Raw genomic sequence first — 21,305 nt, forward strand, 5'->3', positions numbered from 1 at the left:
AAGGAAGTCCCTATAAAGTCTCAGTTTTAATCGTGCACGCCGTTAACACAATAACATAGGGTCAATTTTTTTAAATGTGACTTTAAGTAAAACGCTTCCCAAAATTAGTGTAGTTAGGTTGGTCGGAGGATTTGTTTTTCTTTTTGTCGCCTGAAACCAGAAATACAGTAAAATCTATTACTCTAATGTGTTTGAAAACGGCGAAAAAATGCTGCGAGTTTTTCTAGGGTAGGTCAGATTACTGGAAAAACATTTTTTTTATTCAGAAAAATCGCCTCGCTATATCTTGTGCTTTATTTTAACAGGAAAAATGGCGGAATTCTCAGGAGAGTGGACCCATTGAACTGTTTGAAAACACCAGCCTCCTGACCCTGGATATTATGCTACAGTGTTTATTCAGCATGGAAAGCAACTGCCAACTTGAGGGGTATCTTATCGTCTTTCATTTACTAGTAACGCCAAATGGATTCGTAAATGAGACTAAATGGTGTCTCGGTTACTAGTGTTTACAGCTATCTATGCAATGGGAACATATCGATGATAGAACAGTGAAGACTGTCAATCAAGACAAAGTAGAGACATCATATTTATGATGTATTTATCATTGTCATTATTCTGATCTTCATCATCAGAAATGTCAGTCATTACCGCATATGTTACACATTATTAACGCCATCATCATTATCACTGTCATTTACTTTGACAATCTCATCCTTTACTGTACACTTTTAACAATATCACTGTTATTGGACCAAAATGTTTAAGGTAAAATGCACCTGAGGGACAGATATACGGGCTTTCAAATTTTGTCAATTCTATTCTGATCTACCACTTGTTAGGGTTCATTTGAAAGCTCTTGATGTAGGAAAACTTAATAATTATAGTATTTTCGAGAAAATAATTTGTTCTCCAATAGTATTAATACAGAGATGGTAACCATAATAAATTTCAATTATCTGAATCTCTTGTAACTTGTTTCCCAAGTGTCAGAATTTGCATGGTAACCCCAGATATCTATTCTTGATTTTGAAAGAGAATGGTTGAAAGATTAATCGAGAAAAGTTTAAGCAAAAGTTTAAGTACTTCATCGAAGGTGCATATCGCCTTAACTTGACCTTGCCTTTTCTGTTTATTTTGTTTATATTTGTCCACATTCGCAGGCCCTTTAAAATATCGCTACTTGTCAATAAGCTTGGTAGGAACTTACTAACAATTCATTGGGGCATCGCGTGCATTATTGTGGCTTTGGCACCAAATCATTACCAACTATAATTGTTTAAACAGCACAGTAGCTCTTGGTGTCACAAAAACTTACTGAATAGCTGCAATATCTGCACAATCTACATTCGAGAATATCGATGGTGAATTCACCTTTAACGTCTCTGCTTTTCAGCGAACACAATGAGTACATCGGTGGTGTTCGGCGAATAGCTTTACTATTCAGGAAACGGCTCGGGGATATTGGGGCGTTTCTTCTCGGCAATTTGTATTACACCCTGCTAACATCAGATGGACGCCGATGGAAGGAAACGGTGAATTTGTTGCATGGATACTCGCGACGCTTGATCCATCATAAAAGGCAAATGAGAGCAACTAAACAGATTCAACGTCACAGAGGTGGAGAATGCAGGGATTTTCTCGACATACTTTTGGATGCGAGGGTAGGTAGTATTTTCTTTGCAATTTTTAACGTCAAAATGGATTCCCACATTCAAGTATTACAATTATAAACATTTCGTTTATGCTTTTACTACACTGACATTTTGAGTCAAATTTGTTTATGTAACCTGCCATTAGTCTCCGCATTTGCAACCAGCAACATTTAATTGAAGTCGGCCCAGCTCGGGAACATATGTTCAGATTTAATATCATCGGTATTATTCAATAATTGTTATATCAGTTGAAATTATCATATGGCAAAGGAACGAACACACGTAAATATTGTTATTCGCAAAGGCTAAAGATTTCAGTTAGATTCAGCGTACTTGCTTAAACTCTCACTTTTAGTACTGAAGTGTCAAATTAGACATGATACATCCTTTTCCCGTACGAACATCTAATAAAGACCCAAGATATGAAACTTTGCATAAGCTTGTCAGGAACGTTCACTATGATTAATAATCTAATAATCCTCCGTAATCGATACGCTAATAATCCCCAAATTAGGATGAAGACGGAAAATGCCTTAGTGACGACGAGATACAATGTGAAGTTGACACGTTTATGTTCGCGGGTCATGACACAACTGCCAGTGGAATTTCGTGGTTTCTTTACAATCTTGCCAGACATCTAGAGCACCAGCAGAAATGCCGGGAAGAAATTGATGAACTTATGGATATGAAAGGCAAGGACGAACTCGACTGGTAATAACGTAACATCATATACTAAATTAATAATAACTAAAGATGTGAGACATCTATATCTATTTTTAGTTATTAGAATATTCAATACTTTCAGCACATTGCTTGGATGGTACTACAGCAAGTGACAATATACAGATTACAGTGTGCATATATGATATACCTCCCAGCCACATTTTCGTATCGGAAATACTAGAGAAAAGATGGAACTATTACATTTTCTCTTATGCTAAGTTAAATTAAGCGCATCGTCTTCTGTTACTAATATATATAGTATCGTCGATCATAGAAACTGACGCACTAGAAACGTAATTCCTCTCGCTCAAAACAAATATCTTATTAGTGCGAATTTGGCTTCAGGAAAACTGTGCTGTTAATGTATGGATGATACCAATCTGCCTTCAATACACCTTGTGAAAAATCTACATGTGAATATAAATAAACAAACTTTACGTTTACACTTTTTCAACTTTCCAAGTAGTCTATATTCTTCTGTCAGAGTTCAAATTATGTTTTTGTTATTTCGGCTGTCTTTAAGTTCCTGACAAGAATATCAGTATAATAATATCGCAGCTACGTGAAATAAAAAAACAGGTGGTTCGGTCGTAGTTACACAAACAATTCACATCTGTTTTATGGACTGTTTAATATTTAAATTAGTTACAAGAGGTTGTTTTCTGGAGCTCAAACACGTCTAATGTAAATTCTGCTCTCTAATCGTCTTCAATTTCTTTAAAGGAATGACATCCACAACATACCATATATAACTATGTGTCTGAAAGAGAGCTTGAGAATCCATTCTCCAGTGCAGAACACGACAAGGAGACTTTCTTCGACATATCGATTCCCAGACGGAAAACTTGTCTATCCTGGTGTGTATGCTTTTAGTACAAATGTGAAAGATAAGTGACTAAAATCTGCAGAAAGTTAAGGGTAGTTGAATCAAATGTGACTTTTATTCATGTCGCTAAGAGCGAATCATTGATAAAGCAGAATGAGCGCATCGTTAACATTACATTCTTATAACATGATCTGAAAAACGTGTCAGATCACATTAGTTACTCGTAGTACGCATTTAAAAGACTTAAACTTTTGCTCAAAATTTCCAAAATGAAACTTTCCATGATTCTCTTGCCAAATTGACACTAAAAGTCAGAGGTCACCGTGCGTTAGCGACAGGGAAACAAATCACCCAACGTATAGTGATATTAGAAATTCAAAATGGCCGCCATTCCTCTGTTAACTTTATGGAAATAATGTAATTTTAAATTTTCGAAAAACTAAAAAGTGAAACTTTTCCTATCTCCAAGAGCCTCCATAAGCGGTAGATTAGATAAAAAAAACTGTAGAAATGTGAGTGTCCAAATATCTGCCCTAGGAGTGTTCTACCTCAGGCAAACCAAAGCACAAATGCAAAACTTACACAACCAGAGTGGTCTCTCACTTGAAATTTGCCTAAACTAATCAACGCGACTTCAATTACAGGCACGGTTGTAGTATTTGCAATAGGCAGTCTTCATCGCAACCCGCACGTATGGGAAAACCCAGATGTATACGATCCGATGAGATTTTCCACTGAGAAGAGTAACAACAGGCCATCACATGCATTCCTACCATTTTCTGCCGGTCCCCGGTACGTCTGAACAACCATATACTAACATTCACGAAGGAAATCAGTCGTTTTGACGTGATAGTTTGAAACTCTTGTTTGAGTCTTAATCCAATGAAACGTATTTAGAGCCATCAAGTCTAACTTGCAATGAGTTTGATCAAATGAACAAACAATATTGGCCATAAAAATTGCGATTTGCCAGTTGGTAATATAATTTTTAGGATTATTGTTAGCTTATTTCTATCATTGAATTAAATATAATTATATACACACATATACATATATGTATACATACATATATATGTGTATATATATATATATATATATATATATATATATATATTATATATATATATATATATATATATATACACTGCATAAAAACCCTATAATACTTACTGTATTAACATGGATTATTGCCTGTATTTTAGCTGAAGAGTGCATATACAGATGAATACAGTCAAGAATCCATTTTTTGTATTCAGCAAGCCTGTATTCATGTGGATTCATGTGAATTCACGTGTATTATACTATAATACAGGCAACTCATTAATGTGAATTTATCTGAATTATCGGGTTTTCATGCAGTGATATATATATATATATATATATATATATATATATATATATATATATATATATATATATATATATATATATATATATCAGTATGAATAGATATGTAAATTGGAATTAATAATGGTTATGCACACTTCCTCTGTTCTCGTATTTCAGCAATTGCATCGGCCAGAAGTTTGCCATGGATGAGATGAAGACTGTGGTAGCTTTGATTCTCCGTCACTTTGAGTTATCAGTTGATGGTTGTCCCGAGCCAAGGCGATGCATCGGGCTCATTTTGTTGGCGGAAAATGGGATACGCGTTAAGTTAAAGCCACGAAATCATGATTGAATATCAAGATTTAGTGCTATATTACCCATAAAGACAGCAAACTGTAAGTCTTTCAGTCACAAGCTGTGAACTTCATCAAAATCTGTAGACTTCCTCACAATAAACTGTGAAAATTACAGCCGCGGAATGATCGTAACTGACTCGGAGAAAATCGCGGAAACCATTAGTACCAAATTTTCCAGTTTCCAGTACCCTGAAAATTAAGAAATCATTAAGTTAAATGCACTGTACGTAGAGTTAAGAAAAATTTATAAGATTTATATGGCTTGATCAACTTTTGGTAAAAATGATAAAGAATAAATATGTATATGACCTTAAATATCCTCGATAAAAGGGCATTTGTGGTCTTATACAACATGTAATCCTATATAATTGGCTAGAATGGTATTTTTGACGGTCAATTTACTACATTATAACGGAATGAAATCAAGTAAGAGTTGGGTGCGAGTGTGTGTCTCTCTCTCTCTCTCTCTCTCTCTCTCTCTCTCTCTCTCTCTCTCTCTCTATGTTTCCTGCATCACTTGTTGACAACTTATGTAATAGATGCATGAAACTTAAGTAATAGAATTTATTACTTTGTACTTGAATTAATTTGTTTATTTATAACTCTCTGCTTAGCATCAAGCACTGTATGTAATTTCCCACAAGGACATCTGTATACTTCAATATATATATATATATATATATAATATATTAAAATACTTAAGTTTCATGCATCTCGCAACCTTCAGACTAACATTTCCTTAGGTTTTGACTTTCATGTATATGATTTGGACGTACCATTGTACAATAGGTGGTGTCTAAATGATATAAATGATATTGTTTTGGTGGCGACATTTTGAAACAATATGTGAGGATGTTGTGTTGTATTTATGTATTTCATATATATATATATATATATATATATATATATATATATATATATATATATATATATATATCTATATATATCTGTGTGTGTGTGTGTGTGTGTGTGTCTTTGTAAAAACCGGTCTGTGTATATATACAGAGGCATCTGTTATGTGTCTCTACAATATGCGTTATTGTGTAAATTATACATTCGGTCGCTCTTATCCGATACCTTTAAATTTACCTTCAACCTTCACGTTGTTTTTTTGGAAGCTAAAAATCTTTTGTTCGTTTCTATGGCATGCGAAATACATCGAATTTACAAATTAGCCATAGAAGATCAACAAGGCCAATACTGCGTAGAAATTTGGAAATTAACCCGACTAATGTTTAAACCTACCTATATCCTGAGTTTTATTGTTACAGTTTAGAGAGCTACTGTTTTTCATGGGATACACGTTTCGGCTAATAGCACAAGTTTCTGTTCGAATCTGGGTACAGTAAGCCTTAACTTGTGTCTTAACTTGGCCCCTGAATTTGTACTAAGGGAGCATTCGTTATTTACAGGGAGGGGGCGGGCGGTGGAATTTGAGCGACAAATAAAACGTAAAAAGCGACCCCCCTCCAAATCAAATTTCTAAAATTTGACCCCCCCCCCCCTCAATTCACCAATTGTAAAATGTGAACCCCCCCCCTGAAAAAAAAATTTCATCAGATTTGATTCATCAACCCTTCGCACCCTGTGGCCCCGGGCTGAAAAAGTTTCCTCACATACTAGAGAATCAACATTTTTGGTGAAATGTCAAAATCAAATTTTTTGCACACACATGAACTTGTAATCGCTCTAGTCTAATCAAGTACACTAATATCAATAATCAAGCGTACATAAATACACAGATTTACCTAGTTCTAGTAAAAAATTGGCCGACTAGCGGGAAATACAGTACTCGTTAAAATAAAGAGCAAAGTTAAAACAAATACAGTAAAATACTAACCGACCAGCGGGAGATAAAACACTTGCAAAGCAGAGAATAAAAAGCGCAGACGTTTCGGGTGCAACCCTTCGTCAGTACTAAAAACTCGCTAGAGAAACGTGAAAACACAAGAAAGAAAAACAGCCAATCAAACAGGGAACGATCAAACGCGTTAAAATATGCATTCATACCGGCTGGTGCCAGAGTACCGAGTTTAAAAATAGTGGCCTGTTCGAGTTTATGGCGGGTAGAGTCTGTGGTGGAGATTATAGCAGACACTGCCATGTCGGACCGACCGCGGTGGGGTGGTGTACAAAAATGCTTGGCCACCGGATATGCGAGCTTGTTGTCGGTCACAGTGCGAAGATGTTCAGCAAAGCGATCGCCTAGGCGACGCTTTGTTTCGCCAATATATAGCATGCTGCAGCGTCTGCATTTGATACAATAGATGATATTAGCCGACGTGCATGTGAACACGCCGGAAACATTGACTCTACCACGCGGGCCCTGAATGAAGTTGGTTGTAAAAGTATGTGGGCAGGTGTTACATACTCGACGGCCACATGATGATGTTCCAGTAGCACAATCGTGATTAGGTAAACTGGAACGCACCAGCCGGTCTTTGATGTTCGTGTCACGTCGAAATGCCATGATGGGAGGTACGGAAAAAATATTCTGTGTGTTGGGGGAGTTGGTTAAGATGGAAAACTCCTCAAAGATGATTTTACGGATTCTATGATTAAAAGGATGGTATGTTAATACAAGAGGAATGCGATCGCATTGAGAACGAGTAGTTGACTTTAACGCGTCCTCCTGCGTTAATGGTTCAACGCGCTCTTTTGCTTTGTCCACTACAGAGCGGGGATAACCCCGAGCCGAGAACCAAGTGCTAATAGTGTCAAGCTGCTGCTCAAAATCCTTTTGGTCAGAGCAAATGCGCCGAGCGCGTAGAAACTGTGAAAATGGAATGGATTCCTTGCACCGACGGGGGTGAGCTGAGCTGTATAGAACATATGCATGAGAGTCTGTGGATTTATAATGTATGGAGGTAGACAGCGAGTCCTCATTGATATAAACTGATATGTCAAGAAATGCAACTGATATGTCTGAAATAGTGGAAGTAAATTCCAGTGCGGGGTGAAAATGTGAAACGAAATCAATAAAATTATCTAATTCTGTGCGTGAACAAGATGCTGCACCAAAGCAGTCATCAATATACCGTTTAAAGAGCTCGGAATGTGACCGGTATATGTTTGTATTATCTGTTTTTTCGATGTAACCAACGAATAAACAAGCGTAAGAAGGTCCCATGCGTGTACCCATGGCAACACCGCGAACTTGTGTGTAGAATTCACTATTAAAGGTGAAGCAATTTAAAGTTAATACTAATTCAGCTAAGCGAATTAAAACGTTTGTGGGTGGATCCATAACGTCGCGTCGGTCAAGAAAATATGCAAGGGCCTGGAGACCATCCTTATGAGGGATGGAAGTATAGAGGGCCTTAACATCAAGTGTGAATATATATCTATGGGTACCCGTAAACTTAAAGCTGTTGAAGATCTTGATGGCATGAGATGTGTCTTTGACAAAAGTGGGGAGTGTATTAACGATGCCGGCAAAAATATTGTCAAGGAATGTTGAGATGAGTTCGGTAGGGCAGGAACAAGCAGAGACAATGGGGCGGCCAGGATTACCGGTTTTATGGATTTTGGGTAGTAAGTAAAAACAGGACGTGACACGAACATCAAAGACCGGCTGGTGCGTTCCAGTTTACCTAATCACGATTGTGCTACTGGAACATCATCATGTGGCCGTCGAGTATGTAACACCTGCCCACATACTTTTACAACCAATTCATTCAGGGCCCGCGTGGTAGAGTCAATGTTTCCGGCGTGTTCACATGCACGTCGGCTAATATCATCTATTGTATCAAATGCAGACGCTGCAGCATGCTATATATTGGCGAAACAAAGCGTCGCCTAGGCGATCGCTTTGCTGAACATCTTCGCACTGTGACCGACAACAAGCTCGCATATCCGGTGGCCAAGCATTTTTGTACACCACCCCACCGCGGTCGGTCCGACATGGCAGTGTCTGCTATAATCTCCACCACAGACTCTACCCGCCATAAACTCGAACAGGCCACTATTTTTAAACTCGGTACTCTGGCACCAGCCGGTATGAATGCATATTTTAACGCGTTTGATCGTTCCCTTGTTTGATTGGCTGTTTTTCTTTCTTGTGTTTTCACGTTTCTCTAGCGAGTTTTAGTACTGACGAAGGGTTGCACCCGAAACGTCTGCGCTTTTTATTCTCTGCTTTGCAAGTGTTTTATCTCCCGCTGGTCGGTTAGTATTTTACTGTATTTGTTTTAACTTTGCTCTTTATTTTAACGAGTACTGTATTACCCGCTAGTCGGCCAATTTTTTACTGTATTCCTTCACACTTGCTGCAGTTTTATCCCTCTTTTGAGGTCATTTGTAATTTTTATAGTCTATTGCCACTGCGTCTCGCTTTTTATCTTTCCGTTTTACCTTTCGCTTTTAACCTTTCATGATTGTGTGTGCTTTATTCGTCTTGTGCTTCAGTGTCCACGTCACTACGGGTCAGTCTGTTTTCGCTCATCCACTCCCGATTTTTTACGTCGTGTCTCCGCGCTTCCGAGTTTTACCCGCGTGTTTTCCGTGACCGCGTCCTGCTTCAACTATGCCGTCTATTAAACAACTTGAAACTCGGTCTTTATCATCTGTGAAAACCTTTTTGTCCTCCTTGCATCCTGACGTCAGCTTCCATGGCTTCAGGTTGGCCAAATACACATTTGCAAAAACCCGTTTCTGTAGTCATGTCTCCTTTCTTTCTACATGCAACCGTAACCGTTGCTTGCCCTCTGGTTTCAATATTCACGTACAGCCGTCCATTTTTACACCAGCTGATTCTCATTATCGTCAACGTATACAATTCCTGTCTAACAAATTTTCTTGGCAGTATTTTAGAGTTACTCTCAATCACATGCGTCAACGTGTTTCTTTTTTTACAACTTCTATTTGTCAAACGAAACGCACTCTTTCCTCTCTTGTAGCACACCACCACTTACAGGAATATCATACAATACATACGTAAGGAAAATGAGTCTCTTCACAAGTTTTTAACATCTCAAAAGTTAAAAAAGATTCAAAACTTGGTTGATAAATTTCCGACAATTACTCGACAAAACACCACGCCGAATTCATCGCAAATCACACCTGTTGTCACCATTCCTCCCGACCTGCCCCTTTCAGATTCCGAACGTTCTGTTCTGTCGAAAGGGTTGAAATTCATCCCTCTCCGTAACTCAACCGACGAATTCACCTCACGTCACGATGTGCATTCTTCTTTCGCCGTTTACGCTTGAAGGAATTTTTTCATGAACGTCAATCAGATACGACTGATGACTCAGCAGCTAATGGTTCCGACAATGGACCCAACCCATATTCTACCAACATTAATAAACGCGAGTCCTTTTGGACTCCCCCTTCAGGACGTAACCCCACACTTGATCTCTACATCAACATCTGTCAACACAGAATTAATCGCCTGATCAACAACACCAGTAAATCAAAAACACACAATATCTCTAAAGCTGAATACAAGGCTCTGCGCGATTTATCTCGCAACGATAACATAATAATTAAGCCTGCCGATAAGGGAGGGGCTGTGGTAGTATGGCGTAAAGATTTATACATTACTGAGGCACAAAGGCAACTTTCTGACACATCTTTCTATAAACATCTTGACACCGACATCACCAATAAACACAATAATATCGTCAAACGTACTATCAGTGATCTAGTTCTTGATAAACTTCTGCCCGACGATGCAAAATCATTGATCATCTCACATCCACGCACGTCCCGTTTTTACTTACTACCCAAAATCCATAAAACCGGTAATCCTGGCCGCCCCATTGTTTCTGCTTGTTCCTGCCCTACCGAACTCATCTCAACATTCCTTGACAATATTTTTGCCGGCATCGTTAATACACTCCCCACTTTTGTCAAAGACACATCTCATGCCATCAAGATCTTCAACAGCTTTAAGTTTACGGGTACCCATAGATATATATTCACACTTGATGTTAAGGCCCTCTATACTTCCATCCCTCATAAGGATGGTCTCCAGGCCCTTGCATATTGTCTTGACCGACGCGACGTTATGGATCCACCCACAAACGTTTTAATTCGTTTAGCTGAATTAGTATTAACTTTAAATTGCTTCACCTTTAATAGTGAATTCTACACACAAGTTCGCGGTGTTGCCATGGGTACAAGCATGGGACCTTCTTACGCTTGTTTATTCGTTGGTTACATCGAAAAACAGATAATACAAACATATACCGGTCACATTCCCGAGCTCTTTAAACGGTATATTGATGACTGCTTTGGTGCAGCATCTTGTTCACGCACAGAATTAGATAATTTTATTGATTTCGTTTCACATTTTCACCCCGCACTGGAATTTACTTCCACTATTTCAGACATATCAGTTGCATTTCTTGACATATCAGTTTATATCAATGAGGACTCGCTGTCTACCTCCATACATTATAAATCCACAGACTCTCATGCATATGTCTATACAGCTCAGCTCACCCCCGTCGGTGCAAGGAATCCATTCCATTTTCACAGTTTCTACGCGCTCGGCGCATTGCTCTGACCAAAAGGATTTTGAGCAGCAGCTTGACACTATTAGCACTTGGTTCTCGGCTCGGGGTTATCCCCGCTCTGTAGTGGACAAAGCAAAGAGCGCGTTGAACCATTAACGCAGGAGGACGCGTTAAAGTCAACTACCCGTTCTCAATGCGATCGCATTCCTCTTGTATTAACATACCATCCTTTTAATCATAGAATCCGTAAAATCATCTTTGAGGAGTTTTCCATCTTAACCAACTCCCCCAACACACAGAATATTTTTTCCGTACCTCCCATCATGGCATTTCGACGTGACACGAACATCAAAGACCGGCTGGTGCGTTCCAGTTTACCTAATCACGATTGTGCTACTGGAACATCATCATGTGGCCGTCGAGTATGTAACACCTGCCCACATACTTTTACAACCAACTTCATTCAGGGCCCGCGTGTAGAGTCAATGTTTCCGGCGTGTTCACATGCACGTCGGCTAATATCATCTATTGTATCAAATGCAGACGCTGCAGCATGCTATATATTGGCGAAACAAAGCGTCGCCTAGGCGATCGCTTTGCTGAACATCTTCGCACTGTGACCGACAACAAGCTCGCATATCCGGTGGCCAAGCATTTTTGTACACCACCCCACCGCGGTCGGTCCGACATGGCAGTGTCTGCTATAATCTCCACCACAGACTCTACCCGCCATAAACTCGAACAGGCCACTATTTTTAAACTCGGTACTCTGGCACCAGCCGGTATGAATGCATATTTTAACGCGTTTGATCGTTCCCTTGTTTGATTGGCTGTTTTTCTTTCTTGTGTTTTCACGTTTCTCTAGCGAGTTTTAGTACTGACGAAGGGTTGCACCCGAAACGTCTGCGCTTTTTATTCTCTGCTTTGCAAGTGTTTTATCTCCCGCTGGTCGGTTAGTATTTTACTGTATTTGTTTTAACTTTGCTCTTTATTTTAACGAGTACTGTATTTCCCGCTAGTCGGCCAATTTTTTACTGTATTCCTTCACACTTGCTGCAGTTTTATCCCTCTTTTGAGGTCATTTGTAATTTTTACAGTTCTATATTGGAAAAAAAATTATTCATAGTTTCCATATAGACAAGATAGTGAATCAACATTTCGGTGACATTCCAAAATCAAATTTCTTGCACAAACATCCACTTGTTACCACCCTAGTCTAATCAAGTAAATTAATATCAATAATCAATCGTACATAAATACACAGATTTAACTAGTTTTGTAATGGAAAAAAATTATTCATAGTTTCCTCTGACAAGATAGTGAATTAACATTCGGTGAAATTCCAAAATCAAATTTCTTGCTCACACATGCACTGGTAACTACCCGTCTTATCAAGTACATTAATATCAATAATCAAGAGTCTATAAATACACAGATTTAGCTAGTTTTGTATTTAAAAGAAATTATTCATAGCTTCTCATAGATTATGTATGGAGGACCTGTGTATTTTCTATTTTGCCTGGGAGCTCTTGTGTGTTATCACTGTATACCTAGGGAGTCCAAGACGGGAACTTTCCAGAGAGTGTTTTACGTTGCATGCTGCACTGGCATTGGAAGGTTTGAGTGTCAGCGTGTGCTTTTTAAGTCAGATATTTCTCTATTTTGAGTCTTACTCAAGTCAGCAGATATGTAAAGAAACCGGTGAGTGGCAGAGATCGAATTTTATGCGGATCGGACTGTTTATTTAAACCCTACGCCATCCTCTACTTTAGTCGATGGAACGAACATTGCTCACACAAGTGAAAGCCGTGCCGTATATTTGCAATATACGCACTGCACGCTAAGATGATAATCACCACAAGTTGAAAGCTGATCTTTCTGCAGTGTGTTAACTGTGAACTTTATTCCGTTTATGAGTTCAGTCAGATGTCTGAGATTGTCATGAGAACATTATTTATGATCGTTCCACTGAACTTTTGTCGATGCGCGGAGTTAGCAGAGGAAGACTTCAGATTAGTTCGGCATGTCCCGACCGGAAATAAACAAAGATCTAAGATGGCTGCTCCCGTGGTAGCTGAACTGGACGCTGCTTAGCAGTGAATTGCGTGTGTTGTCGCCGACTTTCATGTGCAGACATTACACGGGACTTACAATTGTGCTCATCATTGAACATTAGTTAAAGTCGCGTGTGAACTATTTGTGTTTCCCAGCCGCGTGGTCAAGTCTGAGGTACCTCTGCGGTAACGTTAAGTTTTCCATAGAAATTGTTAAGCGTTTAGAAAGGGTTTGAACAGAGTTTTTGTTCTGAAAGTGTGTTCGACTCCTGCCGTCGGGAGGTCGATCAGTACGGTTACTGTCACCATGGAGTAATATTTATAGTTTTGAAGTACGGTTTTACTATTTTATATGTAGACCCCAATATTTGACACAATATAGTAATATACAGAAGTTGTTTGTTACATTATATGACTGTGTGTTGGTTCCTCATTTCATGCCCCATGCTGTGTAGCCCTGCGTACAGGTGTGTGCACGTGTGTTCCCAGCATTATATGGCCTGTACCAAAGCCCTGCAATGGTCTTTGAACAGACTTGAGGTCTCTGCGGCCTGGATCTGGACCGCAATGAAGACTAAACGGTCTTTTCGGCCGAAATTCTGCTCTATTGGGGCAAAATCCTTTCCCTGCCTACCTTTACCTCCTAACCAATCCCAGAAAAGATGCGATTGACTTCTCCTAACGTCCAAAACCGCTCATTTTCTGAAACATAACATACTCGACAAGTTGTTTACCATTTTGAATCTCGCTGCAGAGACCCCAGTTATCTCCACAGACCGTTGCAGGGCTGTGGTAGAGGCCGTAGGCCTATACGCCAGGGACACACAGACCTGTAATCAGGGCTATATGCTCTGTTGCTGCTCTAGAGAGGTTAACGCCAGTCTCGGACTTGTTTGCCCTGCTAGAGAAATAAATTTGGCTGAGCTTCGGTCGATTATTATTCTGCCGTCTAGAAACATCGGTTACACAAGCAACATTTCGGTGAAATTCCAAAGTCAATTTTGTTTTCCATAACTCAATACAAACCTTTGTAAAATTTGATCCCCCCCCTTCAATCATTGATTGTAAAATTTGACCCCCCCCCTAAAAAGCGGTTTTGTAAAAGTCAACCCCCCCTGATTTCCACCAACCCCCCTCCCCGTAAATAACGAATGCTCCCTAAGTACGAAATCGCATAAGGTTAAAAATGCTCCATTGTCTCAGCTGGAGGTGATTACAAAACACCGTTATTACCCAGAATGCCTTTCTTTAACACGATAGTGCATGTATACAGAGGTCAGGTCAGGAGGGAGGGGAAAACTCCGAACGCGACGCGCGGTCCTATGCTATGTACATTTGTGACGTCAGAGGTCAAACAGCTGATAGCGGGCGTGAGTGAGTCGCCGATACAGAAACGACCCCGTCGTATTTCAGCTCCTTGTCATGTTAATATGTTTTCATTTCACTGAAGGATGATATCTTTGATCCGATAGTGAACCGGAATTTATGTTTCGTGTGCTTTTGACAGGCTCTTGCATTTATTTGTGGTTTTATTCGTGAAAAATTGTCAGCTGTGGTCATCACCACTTGACCTAAAATCGTCCAAAAAATGACGTTTTTGCTGCAAAAAAACGCCTGGATGGGACATTTCCATTTACGTGGCACTGATTTCGATTGCAGATATGGAATCCTTGGTACACCAGGTTAGTGCATGCCAATTTTGAAAGGTTTGCCCTTTTTTCAAAAGATTTATCCATACATTTAAAGAATTTTGCCAGGTTTGATATATTTTATTGGCTGTCATAACGCATGTTTGTCATGTACACCACCACTGTGTGGAGGGACCGTGACACCACCAATCATGGGAACACCAGGTAATTGTTATATTATGCTCATAATTAGTATTCAATGAAATTCTAGAATCATTACATGTAATAAATGATGTCTTAATCAGTCATAGTTGATTTTCAGAAGATCAATTTAGGAAAGTTATGAAAATCAATAGGACCCAAGGATCCACGATAGATTTCTGTCTGAAATATATATCATGGAAAGATATTGTTATATGCTTGAAAACAGTGTCACAGATTTCTTATGCTTGCCCTTCTTTTTTTGAGCAATAACAATTTTAGTCCAACACATTTAACTGCCCATATCTTTAAAACAATGAAAGGGTAAATCTGAGACACTCTTTTTGAGGATGTGACAACAGCTATCTATCTTGCAAATTTCGACCGGAAATGTAGCAGCTTTGTCACAGAAAGTGAGAAAAATCAAAGGTCAAATATGACAAATCTGTCACTCAGATGATGAGAGACAGCATTCCTGACTTTGACTCAGAACAGTAATTTGGCAGCTAGCTGAATTACTGTACAGTAACATGTCACTCTAGTTCAATCTTGACGGGTGTAGCATGCTAGCTAGCCTGGTTAACTACGCGCTGATCTTATAAAGTGGTTCAAGATTGTACTACTGATTTTGTCATTGTGTTTGTTTGTTTGTTTGTTTGTTTGTTTTTATTGTTTATTGGACCTGGTAATAATACTTGAATGATTATGATTGTTGGAATTGATTTGATGTCATATTTCCTGAAGTATGCCACTTGAGTACTGCAGTTCTTTCATGTTCAAGTTCACCCTATCTAAGAACTTTTCAATGTTTAATCTGTGAGAGGATCAGTACAATGGAGACTTTGGCTTGGAGGGCTTAGATCAAAAGGAGACATTGTCTTCAACTTTATCTAGGGCAGTTCTTTCATGTTCAGGTTCACCCTATCTAAGAACTTTTCAATGTTTAATCTGTGAGAGGATCAGTACAATGGAGACTTTGGCTTGGAGGGCTTAGATCAAAAGGAGACATTGTCTTCAACTTTATCTAGGGCAGTTACTTTCTTGAAAACATTGATGAAACTTTCTGATTTGTCAACATCACAAATCCATTCCATGAATCACATGCTCATTTTCTTCTCTAATTTCACTAATAAACAAGACCGTTTGACCAGTCATGAGTGGTGTGACACAGTGTTACACCACCCTGATATGAACTCATCTTGCCAGAGTTAGTCACAAAAATAAATTTGTTTGTTTGCTTGTCAGAGCAAAAAAAAGGGTCAATCACACAATGTGAAACAAATTAAAGTTCCATGAGCTGTAACTTTTGAGTATTTTTCTTGTATTTTTGTTCTCCCAGTGAGTTTGACAAATATATCATATGAAAAATATTAAAACTACCTTAAACAGCTGGCGTTGCAAAAACATCTGTTTCATTGCACCCTGCTGGGTGAACAACTGTCATTATGATGTCTCCATTCATGTGTCTCTTAAAAATCCTGACTGATCATACATTATAATCTTTTTTCTAATATGGAATTATGTCAGGTATCTCATTCAAACTTGGTGAAAGGATGGTTCTCAGTGACTTGAATATGTTTATTTTATTTTCCAGTGACTTTGTCAAGCAATACAGCCAAATTCTTGGTTATTTCGGTCAAACTGGGATTGTTTTGTTTTCCAATTTTCCCTATTTTTGGTCCAAAATTAGTCTTCTCTGAAATGTGGCTTATCCAACTGCTTTGAAATTTGTATTATGCAGGTTTCTATTTTTGAGCTAAGTTAGATATGCCCAAATTGTAAGTGAAATTTGTATATTTGAATTTTGGGGCGATTTATCCCATTTTGGGTTAAAAATCTCTGAAATCTGCCTAGCACACTATATGGAAGTGACTGTGTCCTTGACACGATTTTTTATTTCACTTTACAATGAAATAATAACTCATCTATACTATTAGTATAAAAACAATACCTATACAGATGAAGCTTGTTGAAGCAATTCTTTAGTTGATTGACTTAGTCATTTATGAGATTAAAATGTACACATTTAATTTAACAAGTATTACCGTAAACAATTCATAAAAGCTCATGGTAGGATAGATATGACAAGACAAGATGTTGAAAAAAAAAATAATTCCATTCTTTCTACTAATCAAAGTTAGCAATGGAATATGAGTACATCTGCAAAATATGTGCTTTTAGAGTTTGAATCATTTAAGTTTGAAAGTTGTCGTAAACATCTTACTGTTGAAATCTAACCAAATACAAAGTTTAATTTTATCATTTTTTTAAACGGGGTTCGAACTTAAGGGTTGCCCGATTGCCCAGGGCAAGTAAAACCTGATGCTTGGCAAGTAAAAATAATTTGTACTTGCTCAACTGGACAAGTAACCACTGGCAACACATTTTAGGCAGATTTGTTAGCCCTAGTTAAATGACTGTATCCTAATACATGGTCCCATGAGGACTGTGCCTAAAATAACATCAAATGATTGAAAGTCTGCATGAACAGTCTGTGAACTCTTGAGACGCACGTCAAGCCATTTTTGCTGTTGCATCAGCACATTTACCAAGTTTGATTTACCAAAAATGCTGATTAGAATATGAAATGATTTGCAAGCCCCTAAATTTCTGAATCCTGTGATTGATTATTGGTGGATAAGATGACAAAAAGCATGCAGATCAACACTAATGGACTGCGATGTTTGAAACGAACATAAACGATGACAACCCAAAATAAAAGAATAGAAATATAAAAAACACTGGGGCAAGTAGTATTGTCCATAGGGGTAGTAAAAATCTTTTATACTTGCCCAAAATGCAAGTGATCAAAAAAGTTAATTTCGAGCCCTGTTAAAGCAGCTGTTTTCATGACCACTACATAACCTTCATCCCTTTAGAACAAAAATGAACATGTTTTTTTGGCAAAAATGATTGGTACACAATACCAGTGGGTAGGGTTATGTATTTGTCCTGAAAACAGCCAATCGCTGGTGTAATAATTAATCCTGACAAATGATTCTTGTCATTTTATATTTTAGATCAATGAATCCATGGCAAGTCTTGACTTGTCCATAAGCAGTATGAAGGTAAGTTTCTATAACATTTTTGTACTTGTATGTTTAAAATGAAAAGCTAACCTTTTGATTAGTTACAGGCACAGTTTATATCACAATGGTAAGGTTGTTATGTTCCCTTGAAATTATTAAGGAATTCTTACTCTGAAATAGAGTAAAAAACAAAACATGACTGCAATATAATGTTAAGGACAGATTCTGGACATGTAATCCATAACACAACATTGATTTTACAAATTTAAAAATACATATCAATGCTCATCAAGGTTGTTAGCTTGAACTCAATATACATATTGTTGTGAAAAACATTGGTGGCAATGCATGTTACCAGCACAATTTTTTTTTGAAGCCTTAATTCTAAACTTTACTGTGGTTTTCTCAAAATCAGAAGCTGGATACATACAAGAGAATTTAATTCTGAGAGTGAATTTAACTTTCTGAAAGATAATTGCTCATTCAATAAAAAAGATTACATGAACAAAATGGATGATTATTGTGGAGTGGTACCTACTCTCAAGCAATGACATACTGATACTTAATAGATCCATTTAAAAAGAGTTAAAAAAAATGTCTCATTAAGTCAAATTCAATTTACATTATTCCTGCTATGGGTATTTACAGACAAACAATGCGTTCATTGTTTGAAAGTTAACTTTGGCTAAAATTGCTGTGTACCTGGTAAACAATAAAGCAACGTTAAAGATTAAAAAAAAGAACATTTCAGAGACTCAGCCTTATTGTTATTTTAAATCATACGTGCAATGGTGCTTTTTAGGGATCAAGCTTTTTTGCATGGGGACAAAACCGTGACGCTGTGACTAATTGTCAGTGATTTTCAAGTAGCAATGTTTCCACTTCTGAAATTTAGAGATGTAAACAACATTTAGCCGTTAACTCTGAGTGCAAAGAAGAGATATGCCAACATTATTTGTTGTGAAAGGTCAACAACTTCAGCAGAGCCAGTCCTCATGCAAGAATGGTTGATCCCTAAAAACTCCATTGCAGCCATTTTGAAGCACCCACACATGCAAGCCTTCACCCCTGTTTGAGAAAAAATGCATGATGTATGGTTTGTGAAAATGATTTTCCCCTACTAATGGAACCAAAAGGACATTATGTCAAAATCAGCCTTGGTGACCTTGAATCTCCTTCTAGTTTATACCTCGGATCTATACACTGCGCTATTTTACCCATTCATTTTCTGGGTATATTGAAGACTTTGTACGTCGTCTTTTTGTAGAGAGACATATTTCTGGTGGACCAATTTCGTTGTTTGAATGACATCGCTTGATATTTGTGCTGTAGTTATGATCGAGGATAGAAAGCTCTATTGGTCCATCCGTATTGCTATTATTTAGCTCAACAAGCGAGATCTTTTTTTCGTGTGTGTCATTTGCTTCTGAATCATTAGATTGGCTTGTTGATGTGCTTTGAATGCCACAAGCCATACTCATTATTTGGGTCTTGTTGGCCAACATTTTTTCTTTCAGTGTTGAAATGGTGTCTTTATCCATTACTTCTATATGGCATTGGTGTAAGACAGTAGTCAAATTTGTTTTATTCTGCCTTTCATTTGCAATGGTGTTATTGACATGAAACATAGACATTGCATCCTTGATTGTTTTGCTGGCATACATTGATGAAGATGTGTTTGATGCATGTCTTTCAAAAATTAAAATGTACATGTATTCTGGATTAGCAACGCAAGGCTTCCTACCCTTATACTGTGATTTCCCATTATCCAATATGTCATTGTACATATACCATCCTGGCCTGCACCCAACACTGGAACAAAAAATCTCACACCAGAAATGATGGGCATTATGGTAAATAATAGCTGCCAAATCATATTGAATATTTTGGCCTATATGAATATCAAGATTATTTTCTAATAAGAATGGTTGAAGATAATTTTTTTCATCTTTTTCTAGCTCCACAGCAAACAAATATGGTTCATTTATTACAGACAATGTTGTAAATACAGTGGTATTGCAGGCCCTATCACCAAGTCGTCTATGACATCTGTAAATGCTGGGATTTCTCCTTTGCGTAGGTAAAAATTCTAACAACTTAACCACATCATATCCCTTTCCTTTATTATTGACAAAATCAAGAGTAATTGACTTTCGTAACAGTGGTAGGGTCTGACACCATGCTATGTGCTGTTTGTTGTGTGTTTGAACAGCTGGACATTGATTAAATAAGGATGTTTGTAAAAAAAACATATGCTTTTCATTTTCTTTCATATTCTGATAAAATTTATCAAAAATGGTTCCAATGGCAGCCATATTACCTATTGGAAAAAGCATAAGACCATCTTTGGTATTGTTGCACAGGTAGTGCCACATTGACATTTTGCTTGCATGGAACATATTTCTAGATCTAAGATCTAAAGATTTCATAAAAGTTGACATTATTTCACTTTGGTTTGAAATGTTTTCAAAGGCTGAAAGTTTCCTTTTTACAACATTATACATACATTCCAAAAATGTGTCAATAAAACATGAATTACTTACACCTCCTGAATTATAAGAATAAGATTGGTAATATTGAGAAACATGGGAAGAAGCTGTCTTAAAAATGTCTGTATTTGTTTTTAGGTCATCATGTTTGCAAAAATCATCGAAGAATGTGTGTTTAGAAATATCATTTGATTTGAATGAAGGAGCTGAAATGAGAAGTTCACTCTTGTTAATAATTTCTTTTGTCTTCAACTTCAATATTTTTGTTTGTTCTGTTAATATTGCAGGGTTTCCACTTTGGGCACAATCCCAGAATTTTTTCAGATTTGTTAGTAGGAGTGCAATAAACTCGTTGTCTCTTTTAATTCTGTAAATAGTTGTTTTTTGGGTGTCCAGCAAACAAAATGACACTCATCTGTATTCGTAACCAAGATTTCAAGCTGTATTTGTGGTATATAATTTATTGGAATATTTTCATAAGGAAATAATTTGCCATTGCTAAATGGACATTTAACTTCTATTACAATTTTGTTGTTAACAATGCCATCAGGTGAGGC

The 21,305-nt window shown here is 37.7% G+C and overlaps 1 protein-coding gene and 1 long non-coding RNA gene across 2 annotated transcripts; both read left to right on the top strand.

Annotated features, from left to right (window-relative positions):
• The first annotated feature begins 1,358 nt into the window (after positions 1-1,358).
• Positions 1,359-5,015, top strand: LOC139132183 (cytochrome P450 4F12-like). The gene is made up of 5 exons (XM_070698573.1): positions 1,359-1,661; positions 2,167-2,363; positions 3,099-3,232; positions 3,846-3,993; positions 4,708-5,015. Exons 1-5 carry the CDS (start codon positions 1,359-1,361, stop codon positions 4,880-4,882), a joined length of 957 nt encoding a protein of 318 aa, XP_070554674.1. The 3' UTR covers positions 4,883-5,015.
• Positions 5,016-14,687: 9,672 nt separating this feature from the next.
• LOC139130468 (uncharacterized) lies at positions 14,688-20,381 on the top strand. Its single transcript, XR_011551867.1, has 3 exons — positions 14,688-15,083; positions 18,251-18,298; positions 20,253-20,381. It is a non-coding gene; the product is annotated as an uncharacterized lncRNA (long non-coding RNA).
• The last annotated feature ends 924 nt before the right edge of the window (positions 20,382-21,305 follow it).

This window comes from Ptychodera flava, chromosome 4, assembly GCF_041260155.1.
Source record: "Ptychodera flava strain L36383 chromosome 4, AS_Pfla_20210202, whole genome shotgun sequence".
Taxonomy (NCBI): Eukaryota; Metazoa; Hemichordata; class Enteropneusta; family Ptychoderidae; genus Ptychodera; species Ptychodera flava.